The sequence below is a fragment of the Triticum aestivum genome, chromosome 5B (assembly GCF_018294505.1).
Source record: "Triticum aestivum cultivar Chinese Spring chromosome 5B, IWGSC CS RefSeq v2.1, whole genome shotgun sequence".
In the NCBI taxonomy this organism is placed as follows: Eukaryota; Viridiplantae; Streptophyta; class Magnoliopsida; order Poales; family Poaceae; genus Triticum; species Triticum aestivum.
This window is the reverse complement of record NC_057807.1, coordinates 47831392-47858611: the sequence shown is the minus strand read 5'-3', so window position 1 is coordinate 47858611 and position 27220 is coordinate 47831392. Positions and strand designations below refer to the sequence as shown.

General features: G+C 46.3%; 1 protein-coding gene across 1 annotated transcript; it reads left to right on the top strand.

The window, feature by feature from the left end:
* The first annotated feature begins 7330 nt into the window (after positions 1-7330).
* On the top strand, positions 7331-8386 carry LOC123115613 (BTB/POZ and MATH domain-containing protein 1-like). The gene has a single exon (XM_044536730.1). It carries the CDS (start codon positions 7331-7333, stop codon positions 8384-8386), a length of 1056 nt encoding a protein of 351 aa, XP_044392665.1.
* Positions 8387-27220: the final 18834 nt, after the last annotated feature.

Here is a 27220-nt window from a genome sequence, read left to right as displayed (position 1 = left end):
ATTTACTACCGTCGTTCTAAGCAAATAAGATGCATAAACATGATAAACATCACATGCAATCAAAAAGTGACATTATATGGCCAATATCATTTTGCTCCTTCTGATCTCCATCTTCGGGGCTCCATGATCATCATCGTCACCGGCATGACACCATGATCTCCATCATCATGTCTCCATGAAGTTGTCTCGCCAACTATTACTTCTACTACTATGGCTAATGGTTTAGCAATGAAGTAATGTAATTACATGGTGTTATTCAGTGACACGCAGGTCATACAATAAATAAAGACAACTCCTATGGCTCTTGCCGGTTGTCATACTCATCGACATGCAAGTCGTGATTCCTATTAGAAGAACATGATCAATCTCATACATCACATATCATTCATCACATTCTTTTGGCCATATCACATCACATAGCATACCCTGCAAAAACAAGTTAGACGTCATCTAAACGTTTCTTACCTACGCAAAAGCCACAACGTGATATGCCAATTGCTATTTACCCTTCATAAGGACCCTTTTCATCGAATCCGATCCGACTAAAGTGGGAGAGACTGGCACCCGCTAGCCACCTTATGCAACAAGTGCATGTCAGTCGGTGGAACCTGTCTCATGTAAGTGTACGTGTAAGGTCGGTCCGGGCCGCTTCATCCCACAATACCGTCGAAACAAGATAGGACTAGTAACGGTAAGCATATTGAACAAAATCAACGCCCACAACAACTTGTGTTCTACTCGTGCATAGAATCTACGCAATAGACCTAGCTCATGATGCCACTGTTGGGGAATGTAGCAGAAAATTCAAAATTTTCTATGCATCACCAAGATCTATCTATGGAGAGACTAGCAACGAGAGAGAGGGGAGTGCATCTATATACCCTTGTAGATCGCTAAGCAGAAGCGTTGCAAGAACACGGATGAGGTAGTCGTACTCGTGGCGATTCAGATCGCGGTCGATTCTGATCTAAGCGCCGAACAACGGCACCTCCGCGTTCAACACACGTGCAGCCTGTGACGTCTCCCATGCCTTGATCCAGCAAGGAGAGAGGGAGAGGTTGGGGAAGACTCCGTCCAGCAGCAGCACGACGCCGTGGTGGTGGCGGAGGAGTGCGGTACTACAGCAGGGCTTCGCCAAGCACTACGAGAGACGAGGAGGGAGAGAGGTAGGGCTGCGCCTTGGGAGAGAGAGACACATGTGTTGGGCAGCCCCAAAACCTCCACTATATATAGGGGGAAGGGAGAGGGGGAGGCGCCCTAGGGTTTCCCCTAGGGAGGCGGCGGCCAGGGCAGATGGGATCTCCCCTTTGGGTGACTTGGCCCCCAAGCCAGGAGGTGGGAACCCTAGATGGGGCGCCCCAAACCCCCTGGTCACGTGGGAATAGGTGAGGGGGGCGCACAGCCCCTTAGTGGGCTGGTTTGCCCCCTCCCCTTGGCCCATGAAGCCCCCCCCCCCAGCACTTGCCGGGGCTCCGGAAACACCTTCGGTCATGCTGGTGATCACCCGGTACCTCCGGAACACTTCCGGACTCCAAAACCCTTCGTCCAATATATCAATCTTCACCTCCGGACCATTCCGGGACTCCTCGTGATGTCTGGGATCTCATCCGAGACTCCAAACAACATTCAGTAACCGCGTACATACCTTCCCTATAACCCTAGCGTCATCGAACCTTAAGTGTGTAGACCCTACGGGTTCGGGAACCATGCAGACATGACCGAGACAACTCTCCGGCCAATAACCAACATCGGGATCTGGATACCCATGTTGGCTCCCACATGTTCCACGATGATCTCATCGGATGAACCACGATGTCAAGGATTCAATCAATCCCGTATACAATTCCCTTTGTCTACCGGTATAGTACTTGCCCGAGATTCGATCATCGGTATGCCAATACCTTGTTCAATCTCGTTACCGGCAAGTCTCTTTACTCGTTCCGTAACACATCATCCCGTGATCAACTCCTTGATCACATTGTGCACATTATGATGATGTCCTAACGAGTGGGCCCAGAGATACCTCTCCGTCACACGGAATGACAAATCTCAGTCTCGATTCATGCCAACCCAACAGACACTTTTGAAGATACCCGTAGTGCACCTTTATAGCCACCCAGTTACGTTGTGACGTTTGGTACACCCAAAGCATTCCTACGGTATCCGGGAGTTGCACAATCTCATGGTCTAAGGAAAAGATACTTGACATTTAGAAAAGCTTTAGCATACGAACTACACGATCTTGTGCTAGGCTTAGGATTGGGTCTTGTCCATCACATCATTCTTCTAATGATGTGATCCTATTATTAATGACATCCAATGTCCATGGTCAGGAAACCATGACCATCTGTTGATCAACGAGCTAGTCAACTAGAGGCTCACTAGGGACATGTTGTGGTCTATGAATTCACACATGTATTGCGGTTTCCGGTCAATACAATTATAGCATGAATAACAGACAATTATCATGAACAAAGAAATACAATAATAATCATTTTATTATTGCCTCTAGGGCATATTTCCAACACTTGGCGCCATGGGTGGCATGGGTGGCTTCGGAGGTACCATGAGCGGTTTAGGTGCTATGGGAGGGATGGGTGCACCTCTGGCCGCCATGGGAGGCATGGGTGGATTTGGAGCACCCCCCGGCGCTATGGCTGTCATGGGAAGCATGAGTTTTGCTTCTCTTATGGGAGGCATGGGTGCACCTCCGGTCGCCATGGGCGGAATGTCTTTCGATGTGCCTCCTCACACACATTCCCATAAAGATGACGTTGAAGATCTTGCCAACACCGTCGGAGCTTCACATGATGCGGTGCGTGATGAGGAGAGGGAGGCAGATTCATCTTCGGAGGCGGAAGAATCGTCTTCGGAAGATGATGAGGACGAAGACGAGGAAGAGGATTGATGTGTCTTTCATTTGTGTCTTGAACTTGGTTTGCATTTTGAACTTGGTTGGATGAACTTGTGGGAATGATTTTGAACTTGTGGGCATGAACTTTTATTCATCAACTTGTTTGTGTCAAATTTTATATGTCATGTTCATTGCATTTTGAATGTTTCAAACTCATTTTGTGTCCAAAATGCCATGTATGCAATGCCTGGCGAGTCGTGCGCGCTGTATTTTTGCGCGCTGCTGGAGCGGCACGCGCGCTGCATTATAGCGCGGCTGTTGGAGCCAGCGCTAGCGGTCGCGCTAAACCGGCCGAAGCGCGCGCGACATACTTGTTTTTTGCGCGCGGCGCGAAGAGCGGCTGTTGGAGATGCTCTTAGCCTCGTGGGTTTGTGCTAGCGGAATTTTTGGTCTGTGGGCCAGATTTTCTCCAGCGGTACCGTCACCCAAGAAGCCACTTGCGTGCATGAACTGGACCACCTCGAAGAGCCTCTCGAGCAGGAGCGCGTCGTTGATGTCGGTGTCGAGCACGACGACGCTGCGGTCGGCGAGGAGCTTCTGGCGCCTGCGCTTGAGCGCCTGGTCGTAGTAGGAGTTCAAGTTGTCGAGGCCGACCACGCCGTCTCCCCGCGCCTTAAGTGCGAGCAAGCAGTGCGCGCCGACGAACCCGGTCCTGGCGCGGCTTGGCGCTCCACTCCGGCGTATCTCCTTCTGCTACCGCTCGCTCCCGTACGTGGCTGCCACGGACGGGGACACGAGCAGGCTTCGGTGGGACCGTGACGTGTCGGGCACCGCCACCGATGAGCCGCATCATCAGGAGCGGGCCAGCTGCGCACACGGCACTCAAGCCCGTGCACAGTCCGTGTGAGGAGGAGGCGCACGGCGAGGAGGCTCGGGCGCGCATCGGCACACGACAGCTAGGGCGGGAGGCGCGCAGCAAGGAGGCTCGCCGGAGCGAGGGCGCGCGGCGAGAAGGCGTGACGAGGGCGGGGGCCAGGGCGGGAGGCGCGCGCGGCGGCGAGGGCGGCGCCTCGTGCTGGTCCCGCTGCTCGAGGTAGGCGGCGCCCGCGTGCGCTGGGCGTGAGGTGGCCGGCGGCGCGTCCAGGAGGTGGAGCGGCTCGCCGATGGGGAAAGGACTTAGTGGAGGGCGGCTCGCCAGTGGAGGACGTCCAGGATCAGCAGAGTGAGGAGCAGGGAAGAGAGGAGAGAGAGCCGAGGAGCGAGGAGCAGGGCGGCGGGCATGCGGGAGTCTTCGTGCGGGGGAGAGAGGAGAGAGTTTGTCTTTTTTGCATGCACCACATGGTGGTGGGCCTAGATAGAAAAAGGAAGGAGAAAGTTATTAGAGAGGTTGGCGGTGGGGCTTTTGCAGCTAACATCCCAGCTCCCTGGGTTTGCCTAGTGTGGGTCGGTTGTATTTTTAGGTAAACCCGGCACAAAAAGAGTCCTGAGGATGCGGCTGGGACATTTTTTGATGGCCGGTTGGATGGAGATGCTCTAATATGCCCTGTCTGGCGTAAGCTTTCCGAGTCCCCCCGGGCTCTATTTTTGTGTTAAAACAAATGCGTAAATAACCTATTTCCCCCTTTGTCCCCCCAATCTGGCAGCCGCAGTGCCTCTGTTCCATCGCGCCGCCGCTCCCCAATCCCGTCGCCGAGGCAACACCACCTCTCCCACGGCCGTCGGCCTTAATTGAGTTTTTCAACCTCCGCCGAGCCCCGTCCTCCTCCCAACTCTCACAATGCAAGCGTCGGAGAGACGGAGAGTTCAATAGTGAGGGTGCCATCGAGGTGCACAGCAGAGACGGCGCGGGCCACGGTCGCGTTTGAGATCACCAGCTACAGCCTGCACAAGGGCCTCGGAGGAGGCAAATACCTCTGTTCTCCTGCATTCTCCATCGGCGGCTACGAATGGTGCATCGGCTACTACCCCAACGGAAGCGAAAGAATGAAGAGGATATGTGAAAGCATGCTATGCAAGAGTCTTGATGTTGAGACTGTGGTGACCATATTAGCTCTGGCTAACCAGTATCATTGCAACAACCTCAAAGATGCTTGCATTGAATTTATGCTCTCTTCAAATATAATGAAAGATGTGATCTCAAGCCAAGGTTATCTACACCTCAAAAGATCTTCTCCTGATGTCATCGTTGATGTGTTGGGAGAGAGCAGCTAAGTCCTGCAAGATTTAGTGCGCCAACATGGCATGAGCTACTGCTAATCCTTCAGTCCTGATCTTCGCCTTAATGATGGATTGAAGAAAACAACCAAGTCTTGCTATATTTAACATGCTCATCCTGGGTCAGCTTCCATCAATCCATCTAGCTACCTTTTGATACATGGCCACCTGAGATGAGGTGCCATCTCTTTCAGTTTCAGAGATCTTTTGGAGGAAGCGAGTTGGTTTTGTAAAATGTATGTCTACAGTGTATTGGTTGCCCCGTCTGATATAAGTATATGTGAATCTGCGGTAGCTCACTAGTTGTCTCTGTTATTTGTTCACTTTAATATCTGGCTTATGTGAAGAATGATAAAACTTTGAGTTTCTTGGCTATCACTGTTGAGATAATCTGTTTTACCTATATGAAGAACTTACATTTTGAATGCCAGCTGTTAGATTTCCAGTTAGAGACATTTACAAATGGTTTCTTGACATGAACCTTGCTTGCACAGCAGTTTGTCTTTGATCAGAAGAAAATGAAGTTGAAGTCTTGAACCAAACTACTGTGAGATCAGGAGCAGACAATTGTAGATTTAATTTCAGTTAGTAGTACTTCTATTGTACAAGCATATGTTCAGTGAAGCCTCTGCGTATGTTAGCTAGAAAAGCACAATCCTGTAAGAAATAGGCACTACTTAAGCCTGTGTACTTGTATTTGTACATTGAGGGAGGGGTTAACCGTACAAAAACCGAGAGAGGGATTGGGAGGAATCTGGAGGGAATGGTTGAGGGAGTGACACACTTGAGTGAGAGCCTGAACAATGACTTAAAAGCCCATTTCAAATCTGATTTTGATATGTCCTGTTCTTTAATCATTTTCAAAGGGTGGTACAGGGAAAAAGGAATAATGAGCTGAATTCGGAATTTGATTCAAGGAAAAGATTGCCTAAAATATGTATGAGGAGACCACACCACCTATGTTGGTGCAGGCTAGCAAGCTCTATACACATAGTATATCTGAAGCTTTTCAAGGTGAATATGAAAGATCCCTGGCAGCTTGCACCAAGGCATTGGATGGTTGTAATGAATATCTAGTAGGAGATTTTACCTTTGTGGAGGAGTATAAAGTTATCCGTGATCCTTTGAAGCAAACAGTTGCATGCAGCTGCTGACAATTTGATAGAATGAGGATATTGTGTGGTCATGCTCTTAAAGTTCTTGATTTAATGAATATCAAGTCTCTACCTCCACACTATGTGTTAAAGCGATGGACATGAGAAGCAAGGAGTGGGACCGTAAAAGACAACGAGGGTTAATTTTACAATTGTAGACATTTTAATTTTTAAAATAACCTTCTTGCTTTATTTAATTAACAGGGACCAATCACAGACAACATTATTATTAATAGGTTCTGGTGAAATACTACTCTCTTTGGGCAATCATGTACTCTAACTTGTGCACCAGTTGAGTTCAATTATGGGCACTAGTTGCCATTCAGTTGTGTTTAGGTTCAGTTGTGGGCAACAATTGCATTCACTTCAGTAAAGTTTCAGTTCTGGGCAAACATTTGGCATCCAGTTTAGTCCAGAAGTTTGCAGATGCTCAAATTCCATCGGTTCTGTTCAATCCTACACTTGACTATTGCACAAGCAGCTCACTACTCCCTCCGTTCCTAAATATAAGGTTTTTTAGAGATTTCAATGCAAACTACATACGGATGTATATAGACGTACTTTAGAGTGTAGATTCACTCATTTTGCTCCGTATGTAGTCCTTAGCGGAATATCTAGAAAGACTTATATTTAGGAATGGAGGGAGCAGAACGCTGATTGGATTGCTCAATCTCTATTTGCCAAACTAAATTCAGTTATCAAGCCTGAAGACGTACAAGTAGCAAACGGGAATGCTTAATCTCTTTTGCCAAACTGAATTCAGTTATCATGTCTGAAAATGTACAAGTAGCAAAAGTGGAAATGCTACAGCGACATGGGCTAATTCAGTCATCAAGTCTGAAGGCTTAATTCAGTTATCAGCTAATCGGCCTGCAGCGGCGCGACAACGACGGCTCGGCGCTCACTTTCGAACCCTCGTTTCGAACCCTCGTTTCGAACCTCTCGATCCGTTGTCCAAACCCTCGTTTCGAACCTTCCCCAATCTCGGCGCTCACTTTCTTCCGTCGCGCCGCTGCTCCCCTCGGAGTCGGAGGCAACACCACCTCTCCCGCCGCCGCCGGCCTTAATCCAGAGTTCCAACCCGGCGCACCCACCCCCCAATTCCACAATGGCAGCATCGCAGGGTTCAATATCGAGGATGCCGTCGAGGTGCACAGCAGAGACGGCTCGGGCCACGGTCGCGTTCGAGATCGCCGGCTACAGGCTGCTCAAGGGCCACGGTAGAGGCAAATGCCTCCGTTCTCCAGCATTCTCCATCGGCGGCTACGAATGGCGCATTCGCTACTACCCCGACGGTAACCAAAGCGAGGCAGCCGAAGGTTACGTCTCCCTCTTCCTCGAGCTCCTTACCGAAAAGGCCGAGGTGAGGGCCACTTTCAACTTCATGATTGTGGAGCCGGTTGAGCGGAAGTCGATTTTGGTGTGCTCCTTCAAAGAGCCACTAGTGTTCGACCCTGAAAGGTCATCTTGGGGCGTAACAAACTTCATGAAGACCACCACTGAAGTAGAGTCGGTGTACCTGCGAAACGATTGTCTCGTGATCGAGTGCGAAGTCAGTGTTATCAAGGAAACACTCGAGGTCCACGTTCCACCGTCCCGCCTTGTGGATAATCTTGCAAAATTACTAGAGGGGAAGAAAGGAGCGGACGTGACTTTCAAGGTCCAAGGGGAGGTTTTTTCTGCTCATAAGGTTTTGCTTGCGACGCAATCAGCGGTCTTCGACGCGGAGTTCTACGGGCCGATGGGGGGCAAAGGGGCGCAGGACATAACTATAGATGGCATGCAGCCTGCTGTTTTCAAGTCATTTCTTCACTTCATCTACACGGATTCAATGCCTTCCATGGACGATCTCGAGGATGATGACAAAAGAGAAATGGTTAAGCACTTACTTGTGGCTGCAGATAAGTATGCCATGGAAAGGATGAAGCTGATATGTGAAGGCATGCTATGCAAGAGTCTTGATGTTGAGAATGTGGCGACCATATTAGCTCTAGCTGACCAGCACAATTGCAGCAATCTCAAAGATGCTTGCATGGAATTTATGCTCTCTTCGAATAGAATGAATGATGTGATCGCAAGCCAAGGCTATGTACAACTCAAGAGATCTTCGCCTGATATCATTGTGGATGTATTGGAGAGAGCAGCTAAGTCCCGCAAAATTTAGTACGCCAAACTGGTATGAGCTACTGCTTATCCTTCCGTTCCGATTGATCTTTGGAGGCAAATGCCTTATGTTGGGTTGAAGAAGGCAACTAAGTCATGCTAAATTTACAGTATAGTGCCCATCCTCGGTTAGCTTCTATCTAGTTACTTTTGCTAAATATTGACATTAGACGAGGTTGTCATGTCCAAGGGTTTGGGTACTGCCCGAGAAATTTGGATACCGAGTGGTATCCACGTTTCTCTCCGCCCTATGAGAAATACCTATCCCAAGCAAAAGATTCCAAATTATTTGAATATTTTGAATTTAAACACTCAAACTCTAGTAAATTAATGCGATTTCTCCTTTATACCAACGCCATTCCTGTGGCGTAGCGGTAACCATCTGTTATCCCTGTCGAGAAGTAGCTGGTTCGAGTCCTCCGACTGCACTTTTTTATTTATTTTTCAGAATTAGTAAGTAGAGAATGTGACAAAATGAGGACCAAGAGAATTGAACTCGCGACCTCAACACCCCATAGCTCACACGTCGTTGACCTTCCACTGAGCTAATACCTATTTTCTGTACAATGTTAGTTAAAAATGTTTTTGTATCTAATTTAAAAAAATGAATTCAAAATTTAATTATAAATTTCGTCCAAAATTTGTTCGGAATTTCTCGGTAAATGTGGTTACCGGGAATTCCGCCTACCCACGAGAAAATTTGCCCATTCGGTATCCAAAAGCTTGGTCATGTCCAAGTTTCCAGAGATCTTTTGGAGTAAGCAGTTGGTTCTATAAAATGTATGTCTAGAGTGTATTGGTTGCCCCGTATGATAATATATGAATCTATGGTATCTTACTATTTGCCTTTCTTATCTGCTCACTTTAATATCTGGCTTATCTGAAGAATGATAAACTTTGAGTTCTTTGCTATCACTTTTGAGATAATCTGTTTTACCTATATGAAAAACTTACATTTTGAATGCCAGCTGTTAGATTTAAGTTGGAAGTCTTGAACCAAACTACTTTGAGATCAGGAGCAGTCAATTGTGGATTTAATTTTTAGTTACTAGTACTTCTATTGTACAAGCGTATGTTCAGTGACTGAAGCCTCTGTGTATGTTAGCTACACAAGCACAATCCTGTAAGAAATAGGCACTAGTTAAGCCTCTGTACTTGTATTTGTACATAATTGAGGGAGGGGTTAACCTTAACAGTACAAAAACTGAGAGAGGGGCTGAGAGGAATCTAGAGGTTTAATCCCTACAGAGATTGGGTGAGGGAGTGGGGATTACCCTACTGCTGGGTGGATTGAAATCCCCGAGGGTATTAGAGCCCCACCAACTGAACAAAGCCTAATGTGGATTTGTGCGCGGTGCGCCCCTCTGTTTAGCTATGATCCTGCGCCGCCCGAAGCTGGAGTTGCCCTGGCAAGGCGATTATGGCACCAGCTTGTGGATCTCGCTCTTCTGACAGAATTTAGCAGGCAATGAGAAAGGAAATCAGGTAATATGTCCGTGATAGCTTCGTATGGGTGATTTCAGTTAGTTTGTATATAAAATATCATTTTGTATCTGTCATTTCTATTCCCCAAAAAGCCCACTGCTTGACCATTTTTCTAGGAATATTCTGTCTCAAATGTAATTGATCTCTATATCTTTTTTGGCCTGTTTCTTCTTTGAAATTCACATTTTCATAATCTAATGGAGTGATACTGTTTTATTTGAAACGAGACTCTTCATTGTTTTTATCTGATCCCTACGGTAAAAGTTTGGTTTGTGCAGTTCAGTAAAACTCTCTTGATTATGAAGGGGTATATATTAGTTTCCCTCATATTGCCACTTCATTTTTGTGACCATTTTTGCCTTTACTGTATGCAGACCACTCACTAATGTTCATTCTTCAACACTTATCACATGATCTCTTGTTGCATTTTGGGTCATTTTTAGTCGTGAACCGCGCAACAACCACATAGAAACCAATGTATTTCGATATAGTTTTCCAAACTGATGACCTAACTCTTTGTCTTTTGTATGGCTTCATAGAAAACAAATGTGTATTCTAATTGAATTCCACACACTCTAGTCGGTTTGTATAAACCGACTCATAGCATATTGTCTACAGAAGCTGATATGTGAAGGCTTGCTATGCAAGAGTCTTGATGTTGAGAATGTGGCGACTCTATTAGCTCTAGCTGACCAGCATAATTGCAGAAATCTCAAAGATGCTTGCATCGAATTTATGCTCTCTTCAAATAGAACGAAAGATGTGATCTCAAGCCAAGGTTATCTGCACCTCAAAAGATCTTCTCCTGATGTCATCGTGGATGTGTTGGAGAGAGCAGCTAAGTCCCGCAAGATTTAGTGTGCCAGCATGGCACGAGCTACTGCTGATCCATCATATTCTCAACATGGACTATTAACCCCCCCCCCCCCTTTCATGCATCCGGAGTGAAAACTGACTAAGCTATGTGTAGGGAAACCAATAGTGTTGTTAGTGAGTAAAATAATTTTGGAATATGTTATGAAGTACAATATGTTCATTTAAGACACCAGTTTTACATCATTCGATGCGGCAGAATTTTTTGCCAAAAACTTTCTCTCTGCTGGTCTAAAATCATTTTTGGCATCAATATTTACATCATCCGTTGGAGGAGATGCTCTTATAACCGCTACTACAGCAAAAAAACTTTGTCCTTTGTCCAGGGATCGAGATCCTCTAACGTAGCTCAGGCTACTGCAGAGGGACGTGATGTGTGTATCCCCTATTCGTAAGCCATCCGACGGCAGAAGCATCCACTGGCAACGAAAACCAGCAACCTGCGGGTAAAGACACTGGTGGAAAAAAGGCCTTTGGTCGCGGTTCGCAACTGCTATTAGTCGCGGTTGCGCAACCGCGACCAAATAAGCGCGACTAAAGCCCCCCACCTTTAGTCGCGGCTGCTTAAGAACCGCGACTAACGGCCCGTCCACGTGGGCGCCAGGCGGCCGTCGGGGCGGAGGACCTTTAGTCGCGGTTCTTCTGGCCAACCGCGACTAAAGGCCGCCACAGGTTTAGGGTTTTAGCCCCCCCCCCCTAAACCTGTTTTCTGTTTAATTTGTATTGTTTTATTTCTTTTGTGCTTTATTTTACGTTTTTTTGTTAATTATCAAGTTTTAAGTTATTTACCGTTTTTGTTAAACTAAGTTATTTACCGTTTTTGTTAATTATCAAATTTTACCGTTTTTTTTGTTAATTAACTAGTTAAAAAATTCTCTCCCTCTCTCTCTCTCTCTGTGCTCTCTCTCTCTCTCTCTCTCTGCTCTCTGCTCTCTCTCTCTCTCTCTGCTCTCTCTCTCTCTCTCTCTCGATCATCGCTCTGTAGAGCAGTTGAGGGCGGCGAGGCCGGCGGCCCGAGGATGGATTGGGGGGCGGCGTTGAGGGCGGCGAGGCCGGCCGCCGGCGTTGAGGGCAGCGAGGCGGCGCGGTGGGCGAGGGAGGCCGGCGGGCGGCGTACTAGGGCGAAAGGGGGCGACGGGCGCCGTACGTGGGCGAGAGGGGGCGGCGGGCGACGGCGGGCGGCGTCGAGGGCGCGGGCGACGGCGGGCGGCGTCGAGGGCGAGGTCGACGGCGGGCGGCGTCGAGGGCGAGGGCGGCAGGCCTTCGGCGCGGCAGAGAACGAGCAGAGAAATGGAGGCGACGGGTCGGGCGGTTGTATTTATAGCCCCCCCCCCTTTAGTCGCGGTTGGGGAGGCGACCCGCGACTAAAGGGCCTTTAGTCGCGGTTGGGGAGGCGACCCGCAACTAAAGGGAAACCTTTAGTCGCGGTTGGGGAGGCGACCCGCGACTAAAGGGTAACCTTTAGTCGCGGTTGGGGAGGCGACCCGCGACTAAAGGACTTTTTTGGCGGGTTTTTCGTTCCCGCGCGCAACCACCTTTAGTCGTGGTTGGGCAGGCCAACCGCGACTAAAGGTATTTTCCAAATACTTTTTCTTTTTGAAAATCTTAAAAATACAAATAATATATCAAAAAATTCAGAAAAATATAACTAATTCAATTCAATATGTTAAAAACACAAATATTATATCAAAAAATTCAGAAAAAAAAACTAATTCAATTCAAAATTCTAAAAATACAAATAATATATCAAAAAATTAAGAAAAATAAAACTAATTCAATTCAAAATGTTAAAAATACAAATAATATATCAAAAAAATTCAGAAAAATAAAACTAATTCAATTCAAAATTCTAAAAATACAAATAATATATCAAAAAATTCAGAAAAATAAAACTAATTCAATTCAAAATTCTAAAAATATAAGAGGAACCAAAAGCAAACCTACACCCACTTGTGAAGAGAATGGCTCCAAATGGCTAAGTGTTGGCTGCTGGATGGGTATATATAGGGGAGGGGCTTTAGTTGCGGTTGGCCTGGCAAACCGTGACTAAAGGTGCCCGAAGGCCTTTAGTCGCGGTTGTCCTGGCCAACCGCGACTAAAGACCCTCACGTGCGCCAGCTGGCCACCGAGCGCCCTGGGCCCAGGCCTTTGGTCGCGGTTCACCTCCAGAACCGCGACTAAAGGTCCCATTAGTCGCAGTTCCTACAGCTTCGCGACTTATGGGGCTGGACGGAAGCCTGTTTTTCCACCAGTGAGACAACTCAGCCACCGGCCCAGAAACATGATGCGGCCCAATCTGACCCAATTGGAGGAGAAAAAGGCGCGAGGATACGGAGAAATGCGGGAGGATCACAGAAACGGTGCGAGAGAGATGGAAACGAGCGCGTTCTGGTGAAGGAGTCGGTCACCGGAGAACGAGCTGCTCTGTTCTTCAATCTTGTGCATCGCTCACTGGAATTGATGGAATCAGGTACATCAGATTGCTTTCGACTTGATCAACCTCTCCCCTTTATTAATTGATGAAGAAGAAGCAGCCAACTGAGGACGACCTACTCTCCTTTTAAATCTGGTGCGTAAGTATGAAGTATACCTTTCTCATGCCATCTTACCATGAATACCTCACCACTTCGCCAGAACCAATAGAATTTTGATCATAAGACTGCTTTCAACTTGATCAAACTCTCCCCTTTGTAGAAGGAAGAAGCAGCCGGTTGTATTTTGTCTATTGAGATGGAAGAAGAGGCTAATAAAAAATAGGCTAACACATCCACTAGTAGAAAAGAGGGCTTTGGTCCACCCTGGGTTAGCCCATTAGTCTCGGTTCAGTCTAGAACCGGGACTAATGGGGGCATTAGTCCCGGTTCGTGCGTCCAGGGGCCACGTGGGCCATTTGTCCCGGTTGTCTGGACCTTTTAATCCCGGTTGGTGCCACGAACCGGGACTAAAGGGTGCGATGCCCATTAGTCCCGGTTCATGGCACCAACCGGGACTAAAGGGTTAGACTTTTAGTCTCGGTTCGTGCCACCAACCGGTACTAATGGGGTTTGAGGCATTAGTACCGGTTCATGTCACGAACCGGTACTAAAGGTCCTATTTTCAAATTCCACCCCCCGGTGGATCGCCTTTTCAGTTTAAAAATAAATAAAAGAAAATGATGAAAATGTCAAAAAAAAAGAAAATAAATTTCCCATGTGATACGTGGTCTAGTTGTTGGGAAAATTTACAAATATGAATTTCGACTTTATTTGCAAAATCTCTCTAGAATTTAGTAAAATGGGCATAACTTTTGCATACTCACTCGGATGAAAAAGTTTTTTATATGAAAAATCATCTGCTCGAAAAGTTACATCCAAATTTAACCGGGGGAACCCCGTTAAACATTTTTAGAATCATCAAAAACCTAACAGAAAAAAGTTACGGGGCTTTTAAGACCTAGAGTGGAAAAAATCGAAAAAATTTCAAACTGTGGTCAAACAATGGTCAAACTAATTATTCTAGAATATTAGTGTTACTAAATAATTATTTCAGTTATTTTGAATTTTGGTCAAATCTGGTCAAACTGTGGTCAAACAATGGTCAAACAATGGTCAAACTAATTATTCAAGAAATATTAGTGTTACTAAATAATTATTGTTTTTTAAAACAATAGTTTCAAACTCAAACAGTGAAATGTGTCACTTCATGCTCACGCAAAATTCGTGAGGGTTAATAGGATTGACATCTTACTATTGTCAGCAAAACAACAAGTGCAGACTTGGAAACGAGGGAGAATAGAACCCGGAAGTTAAGCGTGCTCAGGCTGGGGGAGTGGGAGGATGGGTGATCGTTCGAGAAGTTAGATGAGTAGGAATGATGAGGGGTGATTAGAGATGAGGAATGATGAGGGGTGATGAGGGGTGGTGATTAGAGATTAGAGGTTAAAATAATTCAGAAATTTGAAAATAAAAAAATTCAAAAAAATCCAAAAAAAATTTCAAAAAAAATCATAAAATTTCCTTTAGTCCCGGTTGGTGTTACCAACCGGGACTAAAGGTGGAGCTTCACGTGGCCGCGACCTTTAGTCCCGGTTCCAGTTTGAACTGGGACTAAAGTGGGGAGGCATTAGTAACGACCCTTTAGTCCCGGTTCTTGGCCCTTACGAACCGGGACTGATGCCCCCTTTTCTACTAGTGATCGTACCACGGTTCCAATACGTAAGTAGTATAGCACCACTGTCTAATTTCATTATGTAGACTAGATGATTATTTTCATGAGGTCTCACAAATTTTCGTTGCAAAGGTATATTGTCCGGTTTGGTACCTCATGTTGGCACGGAATTTAAAAATTCAGATGAAGCTTGGGCATTTTTTGCTTAGCTACGGTGGTCAAAAGGGCTTTGAGGTCCGAAAAAGGTGAGTAAATATCATAAAACTACTATTTTACGGGTTAGGGTTCCAAAAATCTACCGGATTTATTTTTTTTGCTGATAACTACCAAGTTAGGGGTTGGCTGTTTCAAAAAACCCCAAATCCTCTTTGTTAAAAAATTAAACATGTTTATGACAAGTTGGGCCCGCCACTAAATGCACTGTTTGGTTGACCGTTTATTTGACTGTTAACTGACTTGTGGGGGCCACATGTCAGCACCTCATCCACAGGTTTTTACGGATTAGCCCCTACAAATATTTTTAAAAAGCAATCGGGTCCCTGGAATCATTTAAAAAACAATAGGGTCCTTGGACCATCGCCGCCGTGCCTGCAAAGGGCTCTGCCCATGGTCGCTGTTGCGCCTCCATGGGGCTCCGCCCGTGGTCGCTGCTGCACGCCACCATGGGTGGTCGCCACCGCGCGCCGCCGCCATGGGGTTCCGCCCGCGGTCAACGCGCGCCATGGGGCTTCGCCTGTGGTCGTCGCCGCGCGCCATGGGGCTCTGTGCACGGTCGCCGCGCGTGCCATGGTGGGGCGCTTGTGTGCAGGCCGCCGCCTCCCCTCCCAAGCCGGCGACGACCACGTCGAGCTTGAGGAGCTCGCGACAGGGGATAGCGGAGGCCACAGGCGAGGCACGACGCGGCCGCAGGCGAGGCATGGCGCGGCAGCAGTCGAGTCACGGCACGACATGGCGGCAGGCGAGGCACGACATGGCGGCACGGTGGCAGGAGAGGCACTGCGCACGCGGCTCGCCGGCTGGTGCAGGCGGCTCGGGATCGAGCAGGCTGCAGCGGGTGCGTCTCCTTTGGAGACCCGATTGCTTTTTGCAAAAACATTTAGGGACCTGATTGAAAACTCACAGGTGGGCCCCCTTGTAAGCTAACGGTCAAAGTAAACGGTCAAACAAAAGTGTGGGGCCCAACTGTCATAATCATGATCAACTACTAAAGACTCGGTGATTTGGGTTTTTTGAAACAGCGGACCGCGCGTTTGGTAGCTTTCTGAAAAAAATTAAAAAGTGGTAGTTTTTTGAAACCATAGCGTGTAAACTAGTAGTTTTATGCTATTTACTCGAAAAAGGTATATGAACAAAAGCTTAGCCGATGGCAAGGTTACGTCATGCCGATTTGTTTGTGTAAATGAGGGTCATAAATTGCAAGACAAAAGAGATCATTTAACAAAGTGCCCTCGAGCTAAAACTAGAACCGATTGTCAAGTCAACATGAATCTTAAGATGGTCCGAAAGAAGGAAATTTTGAAAGTGTCTTGAGATGGTTTTGGAACTCAATCTATACCTACAAAAACCTTGCACTTAATGTTGTCGCAAAGGAAAACTTTACAATTACAAGTTTTTGAAATTGAAACGGTAGATGATGCGGGTATTGAGCCAAAAGATGCACATGAGTTGGCTAGTCGCCAAGTCGGCGGACCACTCAATCTTAGCTACACCCTTCGTGATCACATTAACTATCTGCAAACAAGCGCCAACGAGAGATAGCATATGGCCAAGTAGGTAGCATCCTTAAGTATTTTCAAGACAAAATTGCTGAAACCCCATCATTCCAACATGCATTGCAAAGGATTGTGAATAACTGATAGCAAACATATTCTGGGCTGATACTAAAATGATCATGGACAATGCATATTTTGGTGATGTTGTTAGTTTTGACACTAATTTTGGAACAAACAAGGAGAGCAGACCTTTTGGTGTGTTTCTGGGATTCAACCATTTTAGAGAAACTATAGTTTTGATTCCTTCAAGTGGTTGTTTCAGAGATTTCTAAAAGCTCATAATGGAGAACATTCTATACAGATCAAGATACTGCAATGGGAAATGCAGTTGGAGAAGTGTTCGCGGAAACATGGCATGGATTATGCACCTTTCACATTATGCAGAATGTTACCAAACATCTGCATGAGGAGAAGATAATTGAGAAGAAAAAAGAGAAGAAGAAAGATAAGAATGAAGAAAATAAGATAACAAGAAAGCGAAAGTCATGTTCTGCTCGCAAGCTCATGTGAGCTCACAATGAACACTAAAATCATATAATGATGAAAAAAATCTGATTTTTTATGAACTTTGACAAATGTTGCAAGTGCTTCCGAAGTTTCAGCTGTTGGGGAACGTTGCAGAAAATAAAAAAAATTCTACAATTTCACCAAGATCCATCTATGAGTTCATCTAAGCAACGAGTCATGGGAGAGAGATTGCATCTACATACCACTTGTAGATCGCGTGCGGAAGCATTCAAGAGAACGGTGATGATGGAGTCGTACTCGCCGTGATTCAAATCACCGATGACCAAGTGCCGAACGGACAACACCTCCGCATTCAACACACGTACGGAGCGGATGACGTCTCCTCCTTCTTGATCCAGCAAGTGGGAAGGAGAGGTTGATGATGATCCAGCAGCACAACAGCGTGGTGGTGGATGCAGCAGAACTCCGGCAGGGCTTCGCCAAGCGGCTGCGGGAGGAGGACGAGGTGTAGCAGGGGGAGGGAGGCGCCAAGACACAGGGTGCGGCTGCCCTCCCCCTTGCCCTCCTTTATATAGCCCCCCAGGGAGGGGCGCCGGCCCTGGGAGATGCAATCTCCCAAGGGGGGCGGCGGCCAGGGGGGTTGAGTGCCCCCCAAGGCAAGTGGGAAGCCCCCCCACCCTAGGGTTTCCAACCCTAGGTGCAGGGGGGCCCAAGGGGGGGGCGCACCATCCCACTAGGGGCTGGTTCCCCTCCCACTTCAGCCCACGGGGCCCTCCGGGATAGGTGGCCCCACCTGGTGGACCCCTGGGACCCTTCCGGTGGTCCCGGTACAATACCGGGTGACCCAGAAACTTTCCCGATGGCCGAAACAGCACTTCCTATATATAATTCTTTACCTCCGGACCATTCTGAAACTCCTCGTGACGTCCGGGATCTCATCCGGTACTCCGAACAACATTCGGTTTTGCTGCATACTCATATTCATACAACCCTAGCGTCACCGAACCTTAAGTGTGTAGACCCCACGGGTTCGGGAGACATGCAGACATGACCGAGACGGCTCTCTAGTCAATAACCAATAGCGGGATCTGGATACCCATGTTGGCTCCCACATACTCCTCGATGATCTCATCGGATGAACCACGATGTCGAGGATTCAAGCAATCCCGTATACTATTCCCTTTGTCAGACGGTATGTTACTTGCCCGAGACTCGATCGTCGGTATCCCAATACCTCGTTCAGTCTCGTTACCGGCAAGTCACTTTACTCGTACCGTAATGCATGATCCCGTGACCAGACACTTGGTCACTTTGAGCTCATTATGATGATGCACTACCGAGTGGGCCCAGTGATACCTCTCTGTAATACGGAGTGACAAATCCCAGTCTCGATCCGTGTCAACCCAACAGACACTTTTGGAGATACCTGTAGTGCACCTTTATAGTCATGCAGTTACGTTCTGACGTTTGGTACACCCAAAGCACTCCTACGATATCCGGGAGTTACACGATCTCATGGTCTAAGGAAAAGATACTTGACATTGGAAAAGCTCTAGCAAAACGAACTACAGGATCTTGTGCTATGCTTAGGATTGGGTCTTGTCCATCACATCATTCTCCTAATGATGTGATCCCGTTATCAATGACATCTAATGTCCATAGTCAGGAAACCATGACTATCTGTTGATCAACGAGCTAGTCAACTAGAGGCTTACTAGGGACATATTATGGTCTATGTATTCACAGGTGTATTACGATTTCTGGATAATACAATTATAGCATGAATAAAGACAATTATCATGAAGAAGGAAATATAATAATAATCCTTTTATTATTGCCTCTAGGGCATATTTCCAACAGTCTCCCACTTGCACTAGAGTCAATAATCTAGTTACATTGTGATGAATCGAACACCCATAGAGGTCTGGTGTTGATCATGTTTTGCTCGCGAAAGAGGTTTAGTCAACGGATCTACGACATTCAGATCTGTATGTACTTTGCAAATATCTATGTCTCCATCTTGAACATTTTCACGGATGGAGTTGAAGCGACGCTTGATGTGCCTGGTCTTCTTGTGAAACCTGGGCTCCTTGGCAAGGGCAATAGCTCCAGTGTTGTCACAGAAGAGTTTGATCGGCCCCGACGCATTGGGTATGACTCCTAGGTCGGTGATGAACTCCATCACCCAAATTGCTTCATGTGCTGCCTCCGAGGCTGCCATGTACTCCGCTTCACATGTAGATCCCGCCACGACGCTTTGCTTGCAGCTGCACCAGCTTACTGCTCCACCATTCAACATATACACGTATCCGGTTTGTGACTTAGAGTCATCCAGATCTGTGTCGAAGCTAGCGTCGACGTAACCCTTTACGACGAGCTCTTCGTCACCTCCATAAACGAGAAACATGTCCTTTGTCCTTTTCAGGTACTTCAGGATATTCGTGACCGCTGTCCAGTGTTCCTTGCCGGGATTACTTTGGTACCTTCCTACCAAACTTACGGCAAGGTTTATATCAGGTCTGGTACACAACATGGCATACATAATAGATCCTGTGGCTGAAGCATAGGGGATGACACTCATCTCTTCTTTATCTTTTGTCGTGGTCGGGCATTGAGCCGAGCTCAATTTCACACCTTGCAGTACAGGCAAGAACCCTTTCTTGGACTGATCCATTCTGAACTTCTTCAAAATCTTATCAAGGTATGTGCTTTGTGAAAGACCTATGAGGCGTCTCGATCTATTCCTATAGATCTTGATGCCTAATATGTAAGCAGCTTCTCCAAGGTCCTTCATTGAAAAACACTTATTCAAGTAGGCCTTAATGCTGTCCAAAAGTTCTATATCATTTCCCATCAAGAGTATGTCATCTACATATAATATGAGAAATGCTACAGAGCTCCCACTCACTTTCTTGTAAACGCAGGCTTCTCCATAAGTCTGCATAAACCCAAATGCTTTGATCATCTCATCAAAGCGAATGTTCCAACTCCGAGATGCTTGCACCAGCCCATAAATGGATCGCTGGAGCTTGCATACTTTGTTAGCGTTCTTAGGATCGACAAAACCCTCCGGCTGCATCATATACAGTTCTTCCTTAAGATGCCCGTTAAGGAATGCCGTTTTGACGTCCATCTGCCATATCTCATAATCATAGTATGTGGCAATTGCTAACATGATTCGGACGGACTTCAGCTTCGCTACGGGAGAGAAAGTCTCATCGTAGTCAACCCCTTGAACTTGCCGATAACCCTTAGCGACAAGTCGAGCTTTATAGATGGTAATATTACCATCTGCGTCCGTCTTCTTCTTAAAGATCCATTTGGTTTCTATCGCTCGCCGATCATCGGGCAAGTCTGTCAAAGTCCATACTTTGTTTTCATACATGGATTCTATCTTGGATTGCATGGCTTCAAGCCATTTGTTGGAATCTGGGCCCGCCATCGCTTCTTCATAGTTCGAAGGTTCACCGTTGTCTAACAACATGATTTCCAGGATAGGGTTGCCATACCACTCTGGTGTGGAACGTGTCCTTGTGGACCTACGAGGTTCAGTAGCAACTTGATCCGAAGTACCTTGATCATAATCATTAATTTCCTCTCCAGTTGGTGTAGGCACCACATGAACATTTTCCTGAGCTGCACTACTTTCCGGTTCAAGAGGTAGTACTTCCTCCCACTTACTTCTTTCGAGAGAAACTCTTTTTCCAGAAAGGATCCGTTCTTGGCAACAGAGGTCTTGCCCTCGGATCTTAAGTAGAAGGTATACCCAATGGTTTCCTTAGGGTATCCTATGAAGACGCATTTTTCCGACTTGGGTTCGAGCTTTTCAGGTTGTAGTTTCTTGACATAAGCACCGCATCCCCAAACTTTTAGAAACGACAGCTTAGGTTTCTTTCCAAACCATAATTCATACGGTGTCGTCTCAACGGATTTAGACGGTGCCCTATTTAAAGTGAATGTAGCTGTCTCTAGAGCGTATCCCCAAAATGATAGCGGTAAATCGGTAAGAGACATCATAGATCGCACCATATCCAATAGAGTGCGATTACGACGTTCGGACACACCGTTACGCTGAGGTGTTCCAGGCGACGTGAGTTGTGAAACGATTCCACATTTTCTTAAGTGTGTACCAAATTCGTGACTTAAGTATTCTCCTCCACGATCTGATCGTAGGAACTTTATCTTTCGGTCACGTTGATTCTCTACCTCATTCTGAAATTTCTTGAACTTTTCAAAGGTTTCAGACTTGTGTTTCATTAAGTAGACATACCCATATCTACTCAAGTCATCGGTGAGAGTGAGAACATAACGATATCCTCCGCGAGCCTCAACGCTCGTTGGACCGCACACATCGGTATGTATGATTTCCAATAAGTTGGTTGCTCGCTCCATTGTTCCGGAGAACGGAGTCTTGGTCATTTTGCCCATGAGGCATGGTTCGCATCTGTCAAATGATTCATAATCTAGAGACTCTAAAAGTCCATCAGCATGGAGCTTCTTCATGCGCTTGACACCAATGTGACCAAGGCGGCAGTGCCACAAGTATGTGGGACTATCGTTATCAACTTTACATCTTTTGGTATTCACACTATGAATATGTGTAATATTACGTTCGAGATTCATTAAGAATAAACCATTGACCATCGGGGCATGACCATAAAACATATCTCTCATATAAATAGAACAACCATTATTCTCGGATTTAAATGAGTAGCCATCTCATATTAAACGAGATCCAGATACAATGTTCATGCTCAAACTTGGCACCAAATAACAATTATTGAGGTTCATAACTAATCCCGTGGGTAAATGTAGAGGTAGCGTGCCGATGGCGATCACATCGACCTTGGAACCATTCCCGATGCGCATCGTCACCTCGTCCTTCGCCAGTCTCCGCTTATTCCGCAGCTCCTGCTGTGAGTTACAAATGTGAGCGACGGCACCGGTATCAAATACCCAGGAGTTACTACGAGTACTGGTAAGGTACACATCAATTACATGTATATCAAATATACCTTTAGTGTTGCTGGCCTTCTTGTCCGCTAAGTATTTGGGGCAGTTCCGCTTCCAGGGACCCTTCCCTTTGCAATAAAAGCACTCAGTCTCAGGCTTGGGTGCATTCTTTGACTTCTTCCCGGCAACTGGCTTACCGGGCGCGGCAACATCTTTGCCATCCTTCTTGAAGTTCTTCTTATCCTTGCCCTTCTTGAACTTAGTGGTCTTATTGACCATCAACACTTGATGTTCTTTCTTGATTTCAACCTCTGCCGACTTTAGCATAGAAAATACTTCAGGAATGGTCTTCACCATCCCCTGCATATTGTAGTTCAACACAAAGCTCTTGTAGCTTGGTGGGAGCGACTGGAGGATTCTGTCAATGACCGCCTCGTCCGGGAGGTTGATCTCCAGCTGGGACAGGCGGTTGTGCAACCCAGACATTTTGAGTATGTGCTCACTGACAGAACTGTTTTCCTCCATCTTACAACTATAGAACTTGTCGGAGACTTCATATCTCATGACCCGGGCATGAGCTTGAAAAACCATTTTCAGCTCCTCGAACATCTCATATGCTCCGTGTTTCTCAAAACGCTTTTGGAGCCCCGGTTCTAAGCTGTAAAGCATGCCGCACTGAATGAGGGAGTAATCATCAGCACGTGACTGCCAAGCGTTCATAACGTCTTGGTTCTCTAGGATGGGTGCTTCACCTAGCGGTTCATCTAGGACATATGCTTTCTTGGCTGCTATGAGGATGATCCTCAGGTTCCGGACCCAGTCCGAATAGTTGCTGCCATCATCTTTCAGCTTGGTTTTCTCTAGGAATGCGTTGAAGTTTATGTTGACATGAGCGTTGGCCATTTGATCTACAAGACATATTTTGCAAAAGTTTTAGACTAAGTTCATGATAATTAAGTTCATCTAATCAAATTATTTAATGAACACCCCACTCAGATTAGACATCCCTCTAGTCATCTAAGTGTTACACGATCCGAGTCGACTAGGCCGTGTCCGATCATCACGTGAGACGGACTAGTCATCATCGGTGAACATCTCCATGTTGATCGTATCTTCCATACGACTCATGTTCGACCTTTCGGTCTCTGTGTTCCGAGGCCATGTCTGTACATGCTAGGCTCGTCAAGTTAACCCTAAGTGTTTCTGCATGTGTAAAACTGTCTTACACCCGTTTTATGTGAACGTAAGGATCTATCACACCCGATCATCACGTGGTGCTTCGAAACGACGAACTTTAGCAACGGCGCACAGTTAGGGGGGAACACTTTCTTGAAATTATTATAAGGGATCATCTTATTTACTACCGTCGTTCTAAGTAAACAAGATGCATAAACATAATAAACATCACATGCAATTATATAAAGTAGTGACATGATATGGCCAATATCACATAGCTCCTTCGATCTCCATCTTCGGGGCTCCATGATCATCTTCGTCACCGGCATGACACCATGATCTCCATCATCATGATCTCCATCATCGTGTCTTCATAAAGTTGTCACGCCAATGACTACTTCTACTTCTATGGCTAACGCGTTTAGCAATAAAGTAAAGTAATTCACATGGCGTCCTTCAATGACACACAGGTCATACAAAAAATAAAGACAACTCCTATGGCTCCTGCCGGTTGTCATACTCATCGACATGCAAGTCGTGATTCCTATTACAAGAACATGATCTCATACATCACAATATATCATTCATCATTCATCACAACTTCTGGCCATATCACATCACATGACAATTGCTGCAAAAACAAGTTAGACGTCCTTTAATTGTTGTTGCATCTTTTACGTGGTTGCAATTGGGTTCTAGCAAGAACGTTTTCTTACCTACGAATAACCACAACGTGATTTTGTCAACTTCTATTTACCCTTCATAAGGACCCTTTTCGTCGAATCCGCTCCAACTAAAGTGGGAGAGACAGACACCCGCTAGCCACCTTATGCAACTAGTGCATGTCAGTCGGTGGAACCTGTCTCACGTAAGCGTACGTGTAAGGTCGGTCTGGGCTGCTTCATCCCACAATACCACTGAAGCAAGAAAAGACTAGTAGCGCCAAGCAAGTTGACAAGATCTACGCCCACAACAAATTTGTGTTCTACTCGTGCAATAGAGAACTACGCATAAACCTGGCTCTGATACCACTGTAAGGGAACGTTGCGGAAAATAAAAAAATTTCTACGATTTCACCAAGATCCATCTATGAGTTCATCTAAGCAACGAGTCATGGGAGAGAGATTGCATCTACATACCACTTGTAGATCGCATGCGGAAGCATTCAAGAGAACGGTGATGATGGAGTCGTACTCGCCGTGATTCAAATCACCGATGACCAAGTGCCGAACGGACAGCACCTCCGTGTTCAACACACGTATGAAGCGGATGACGTCTCCTCCTTCTTGATCCAGCAAGTGAGAAGGAAAGGTTGATGATGATCCAGCAGCACAACGATGTGGTGGTGGATGCAGCAAAACTCCGGCAGGGCTTCGCCAAGCGGCTGCGGGAGGAGGACGAGGTGTAGTAGGGGGAGGGAGGCGCCAAGACACAGGCTGCGGCTGCCCTCCCCCTTGCCCTCCTTTATATAGGCCCCCAGGGGGGTGCGGTCCCTGGGAGATGCAATCTCCCAAGGGGGGCGGCGGCCAGGGGGGTGGAGTGCCCCCCAAGGCAAGTGGGGAGCCCCCCACCCTAGGGTTTCCAACCCTAGGCGCAGGGGGGGCCCAAGGGGGGGCGCACCAGCCCACTAGGGGCTGGTTCCCCTCCCACTTCAGCCCGTAGGGCCCTCCGAGATAGGTGGCCCCACCCGGTGGACCCCCGGGACCCTTCCGGTGGTCCCGGTACAATACCGGGTGACCCCGAAACTTTCCCGATGGCCGAAACAACACTTCCTATATATAATTCTTTACCTCCGGACCATTCCGAAACTCCTTGTGACGTCCGGGATCTCATCCGGGACTCCGAACAACATTCAGTTTTGCTGCATACTCATATTCATACAACCCTAGCGTCACCGAACCTTAAGTGTGTAGACCCTACGGGTTCGGGAGACATGCAGACATGACCGAGACGGCTCTCTGGTCAATAACCAACAACAGGATCTGGATACCCATGTTGGCTCCCACATACTCCTCGATGATCTCATCGGATGAACCATGATGTCGAGGATTCAAGCAACCCCGTATACTATTCCCTTTGTCAGACGGTATGTTACTTGCCTGAGACTCGATCGTCGGTATCCCAATACCTCGTTCAGTCTCGTTACCGGCAAGTCACTTTACTCGTACCGTAATGCATGATCCCGTGACCAGACACTTGGTCACTTTGAGCTCATTATGATGATGCACTACCGAGTGGGCCCAGTGATACCTCTCCGTAATACGGAGTGACAAATCCCAGTCCCGATCCGTGTCAACCCAACAGACACTTTCGGAGATACCTGTAGTGCACCTTTATAGTCACCCAGTTACGTTGTGACGTTTGGTACACCCAAAGCACTCCTACGGTATCCGGGAGTTACACGATCTCATGGTCTAAGGAAAAGATACTTGACATTGGAAAAGCTCTAGCAAAACAAACTACAGGATCTTGTGCTATGCTTAGGATTGGGTCTTGTCCATCACATCATTCTCCTAATGATGTGATCCCGTTATCAACGACATCTAATGTCCATAGTTAGGAAACCATGACTATCTGTTGATCAACGAGTTAGTCAACTAGAGGCTTACTAGGGACATATTATGGTGTATGTATTCACACGTGTATTACGATTTCCGGATAATACAGTTATAGCATGAATAAAGACAATTATCATGAACAAGGAAATATAATAATAATTCTTTTATTGTTTCCTTTAGGGCATATTTCCAACATCAGCATGAAATCACATTCGTGGAAGTTGTGGCAAAAATAAAATCGGCACTTCAAAATGCTTTCGAAAATAACACTTTTGAAGCATCGATTTTGTGTGTGCGTGAATTCCACGAATGTGCTTATTTGATGAATTTTTGTAAGCTGGAAACTTTTGTCAATGTTTGCCCCAAAAATGTTTCAGATTTTTTTTTTCATTTTTTTTCCGGATTTTACTGTTCACCGAGCTCATCTCAAGCTCAAAAATTCCGTGCCCGAAAAAAAGATAAGAATGATGCAAGCTATTGGCGACGACGTCGTTTTCCACGAGAGCTATGTCTCACATTAAGCGAGATGATAGCAACTCTCGGTGAATGTTTCTACAGTAATGGACTGCCCCGTTAGCGCACCTTTAAAGGAAATATAGAAGAGAAAAGGAGAGACCCAAGGATTCAAAACCTGTTACGCATGCCATTTTGCAAAATGGTTCTTTGTTGTTCACCATTGTTGAATTGCTTTCAGTTAGCTATGTGTGTTTAGAGCTCAAGGAAAAAAAGAGCACACTGTATAAAATAGAGCGGCCTCTGAAAATATGCTATTAGAGAGACATGGTACACTGACCAATTTAGCGAGACGATTCTTTACTCGCTATAGCGTGCTATTAGCGGCGCTATACCGCACTGTTTTTTCAGTCATAGCGCTTGTACTAGTTAGTAAGGAGTCGAAACTATCATTTATAGAGGCCCTCCTTTCGAAATGGATGGAGAAACAAAAATGAGCTCTGGTAAGAGATTAGGAAGCAAACAAGATATGTCTTTCATTTAGATTCTGTAAATGCTTGATTTAGGCAATTGATCAGAAAAGATTCTGAAAAAACAACAGAACATACAACTTGGATAATTATTCAAGATTGCTCAAATGGTGAGTGTGTGGTGGCACTCATTTTATTTTCAGCTAGGCCCAAGCGAAAGTCCTCATTGGTATGCAGAGTATTTTTATGTGTGGTTCGTTGGGAGTGATCACGAATTCAGACAAATGACCACAAAAATACTTATATATGTAGAACTTTTTCTTTCAGAAAGGTAGCTAGCCACTAGGTAAGAGTTGCGTTCGCGTTAAATACCAGGGCACAGACTACTTATAGGGAAAGGTGTCGGTTTTTAATATATTTTTTTCAGGTTTTTTCCCTTTGTTATTCTTCATTTCTTTCTCCATTTCTTCTGTTTTATTCA